At 45.6% G+C, this 4,160-nt stretch overlaps 1 protein-coding gene across 1 annotated transcript in view; it reads left to right on the forward strand.

The window, feature by feature from the left end:
- Positions 1–4,160, forward strand: part of TBCE (tubulin folding cofactor E) — a 76,346-nt gene that overhangs the window by 54,387 nt on the left and 17,799 nt on the right. Inside the window, exons 6-7 of the mRNA XM_012809912.2 lie at positions 2,080–2,179; positions 3,619–3,721. Coding sequence (XP_012665366.2) covers positions 2,080–2,179; positions 3,619–3,721 — 203 coding nt within the window. The remainder of the gene's footprint in view (positions 1–2,079; positions 2,180–3,618; positions 3,722–4,160) is intronic.

The following is a 4,160-nucleotide window of genomic DNA, read 5'->3' on the forward strand; positions in this document are numbered from 1 at the left end:
GATGCTGGTAGTTTGTTATCTGGTCTGAGGCTGGGCCTGGCTGGCAGTGCAGTGGGGATGCTGGTAGTTTGTTATCTGGCCTGAGGCTGGGCCTGGCTGGCAGTGCAGTGGGGATGCTGGTAGTTTGTTATCTTTCTCGCATCTTGGTGCCCTTCTCTCCTCACTGGCCACTTCTCTTTAGTGTCTTTTGCAGGACCCTTCTTTGGATGCAATTTTGGAAGCGACCCAAGGCTCAGACCCTGGACCCCTGGCTTCTGGGGGGGCCCTTCTGGGGTGCAGTTGGCAATGTCATCCCAACCCTTCCCATGCTTATCTATTGCACTGCTTGTTTGCCAGCCCTGTCCAGGTCGCCAGTGGTCATCTCAAGTCCAGCATGTCTACCACTAAGGCCCCTCAAACGTTCCGTCCTATGGTCTTTCCCTCAGTAAATGATAGTTCCAGTTGCATAGGCCACAAGTCTTTTTTTATTATATTATTATTTTTTTGGCTGGGGCTGGGTTTGAACCCACCACCTCCAGCATATGGGGCCAGCACCCTACTCCTTGAGCCCCATGTACTACCCAGTCTTTTTTTTTTTTTTTTGGCATTTTTTGGCCAGGGCTGGGTTTGAACCCACCACCTCCAGCATATGGGGCCAGTGCCCTACTCCTTGAGCCCCAGGCACTGCCCCAGGCCACAGGTCTTGCAGTTAACCTCAGTGTTCCTCTTTCCTTACATCCCTCACCAGAATCCATCAGCAGAGGCTGTCGGTCCTCTTCTAGATTAGGATACCCAGTCTGACGTCTCAGGTCCTCTCTGGTTGCCCCCAGTCTGGTCTGATGCCTCCTGACGAGGCTTTCTGCCCTCCTCTGTTGTCCTGCAGTCTGTCACTCAGCCCAGCGCAGAGTGGCTTTTAAAGGCCTGGGTCAGATCCCATTGCTCTCCAAACCCTCCAGTACCTCCCATTGCAGGCAAACTGGCAAAGACTGTGGAGTGGCCTGTGAGGCCCTTTGTGATCTGCCCCAGGCCCACTGCAGCTGGCAGGTTGTGTCATAGGCTCAACCCAAAGAGTCTTTGCTCTTTCTAGTCCTCAGCCCATACTGCCCTTTCCCAGTCTCTTTCCTCATTTCCATCAGTTCCCTGCCCAAGTTCCATCCTGTGAGAGCATGTGACATGCTCACACCCCTCCTTCCTGCGTGCCTGCTCTGTTGCTCTCAGCACTGGCCTGTCTCTGACACACCGAGGGGCTCTTGGCACCTGTCTCTCCCTCCTGAGACTGCTCACTGTGACCCTCCTGGTCCTCAGTAATTCCTTGTGAAATAGACAAGTGAATCAAGTGATTTCCAGACATTTCAGTTTAGAGTATACGGTCTCCCTTTCTCTGCTCTAGTCCTGCTCTTCTGTCTCTCTCAGTGGGGACCTTGCTAAGCGGTGGCCCTTCCTGATGGCACGGCTCACATGTCTTGCTTCTCACGGGCAGTCACCTTTGCCTGCCAGCTCCCGTATCTGGATTTTTCCATCTTGCTGGTTTACCTTTCTCCCAATCCCTGTACCAGAGGTGGTGGGCGTAGTAGTAACTGCTTCTTGGCTGAATCCCCAAATCACTCTTAGCACTTGTGAATGTTTGTCTGAGCCTGTCCTCTCTCTTGGGAGATTCCTGTGGGCTGAATGGCACCCTGTACGAGGTGGCCAGGAGTGTGATGTGAGGCTTGTTAAGCGGTGCAGAGGGCCAGGTCTGCGGTGCACTTTAGGTGCTTAGTAATCAGTTCTCATGCCACTTCCCTCGCTCCCCTTTGCTGGGTCTTGCTGGGATGGTTTAGCCTTGGGACAGTTGCTTCTTACTCATTTGGTTACGGATATTTGTCTCAAGTTTTGAGTTTATGACAATGAACTTTTTAGTTTCTTAATGAAGAAATTAAAGTAATCTCTTAATGGGCAATTTAAAAGATAGAAGTATTACATGCTTATGACAAAATGTTAAGCAGAATAGAGGATGTAAAGTAAAAAGTTTAAAATCCCATGCTCCAGAATCAAAGAATAACTATTTTTATGTCTTTTATGAATATTTTGAAATTACTGTTTCTTAACCTGTGCTTTTAGATATTAGAAAGGTAGACTTGTCAAAAAACCTGTTGTCATCGTGGGATGAAGTGGTAAATATCACTGATGAGCTCAGATGCCTGGAAGTTCTCAATCTCAGGTATGAACTGCAGGTGCTTAACTGTCACTGGGAGATCCTGAACTCCCCTTGCCCGTCATGGTGTCTGTGCGGGGAGGAGGGGGAGATGGGGGAGCCGGCTGGTAGACATTTTAATTCAGGCAGATTTGGGCTTATTTGAATTTATCTAAATTTAACTTAGTCTTCAGGTTCACACTGATTGTTATAGTCTTGCAAATGGTCATACGAGGTGATTCATTAATAAGGAATAGATTTTGCCTTTGAACATGTGGGGATGAGGTCGGTTGACCTTGAGCTGGAAGAGCTGCATATTTCTTATAGCCTGTGGAATGCGGAGGAGTAGGAGAGGTGATACTACTAAAAGCAATTGTTTATTTGGAAGCTTTAGCATTTAATTGCTTTAGGAATAAGTTGACTGGGATACTACTTAGTTCAGTTTTGATAAGGATTTTTCACTAATATACCTGTTTTTACTAACATCACAGTTTTCTAGGCCTTCCTGAATATTTGATTAGTTTAAATCTTAGAACCTAACTTTTCCAAGGGTATAGCCAGGCTTCCCCTTTCCTATTTGAACTGAGGTAGAGTACAGTAGGTAGTCAGGCCTCAGTTATAATAGTCGGTGCTCTCAAACAGAACAAACAGGGGCACTTGACCCATGGTGTCTCTTCAGGAAATGTGGGCTCGTGCTTTTTAATAGTGTCTTCTTTCAATGTGACTATCAAGATCAAGTACTTTCTGAGATTAGGCCATTAAGAGAATTTAAAGGACAGTAATTGCTTTTCTCCATCCTTCTAGCCAGAGGGCAGACTCTGTGTTTAGAGAAGCAGAATTCTAGCCCATGATCTAGCCTGTCAGGAAGACTCCTGAGACCAGGACTTCACTTTGCAAGTCCAGAGTGGTGCTGGAAGCTGACTTGACAGATGCCTGGGCTGTAGGTTTCAGGAAGCCCACAGTCCCAAACAGCCGCCCTAACCTTGTAAAATTATCTTTGCATGTCAGGGACTAAACAGTTGTGTATTATAAATAGTAAAAATTAGCTCATCTTAACTCACTGTTTTTTATTTTATTTAATTATTTAAATTATAGCTGTGTACATTAATGCAGTCATGAGGTACAGTGTGCTGGTTCTATATACAATTTGAAATACTTTCATCAAACTGGTTAACACAGCCTTCATGGCATCCTCTTAGTTATTGTGTTAAGACATTTATATTCTACATTTAGAAAGATTCACATGTACCCTTGTAAGATGCACCATAGCTGTGGTCCCACCAAACACCCTCCCTCCACTGATCCTCCCCCTTCCCCTCCCCGACTCACTGTTTTTTAATAGGATTTCATTTTAATGTTGAAACAAATCAGACCCCTCAGATTAAATCCCAAATTGCCGCTCTTGGTTTTTTCAGTTGGGCGTACTGTACAGCAACAAGTACACTGCATTTTCTTTTTCCACACAGTGAAAATAAACTGAAATACCCCTCTGGGTCAGCCTCTGTCACTGGAACGTTTTCAGCACTGAAGATTTTAGTCCTCAATCGAGCAGGAATAACATGGGCAGAGGTAATTACATTTCTTTGGTTTATTACCAAAGAATTTCTTTTTTATTTAATAGGGGATTATAGTACGAATGTGGCTTCATTTTATAAAGAAATACTGTATTTAAGTAGAGCTTTATTATCTAGGAACCCAAATGCTCTCCGGTCATTTTGGTTTGTTCTAGCATCTTTCCTTTTTATTTATTTATTTTTGAGACAGAGTCTCAAGCTGTCACCCTGCATAGAGTGCCGTGGCATCACAGTTCACAGCAACTTCAAACTCTTGTGCTTAAGTGATTCTCTTGCCTCAGCCTCCCAAGTAGCTGCGACTACCAGTGCCCACCGTAACGCCTGGCTATTTTTTTGTTGCAGTTGCTATTATTGTTTTAGCTGGCCTGGGCTGGGTTTCAACCCACCAGCCCTGGTGTACATGGCCAGTGCCCTAAACACTGAGCTACGGGCAC

This window comes from Otolemur garnettii, unplaced genomic scaffold (assembly GCF_000181295.1).
Source record: "Otolemur garnettii isolate 467f Iridium unplaced genomic scaffold, OtoGar3 scaffold00116, whole genome shotgun sequence".
NCBI classification, from domain to species: Eukaryota; Metazoa; Chordata; class Mammalia; order Primates; family Galagidae; genus Otolemur; species Otolemur garnettii.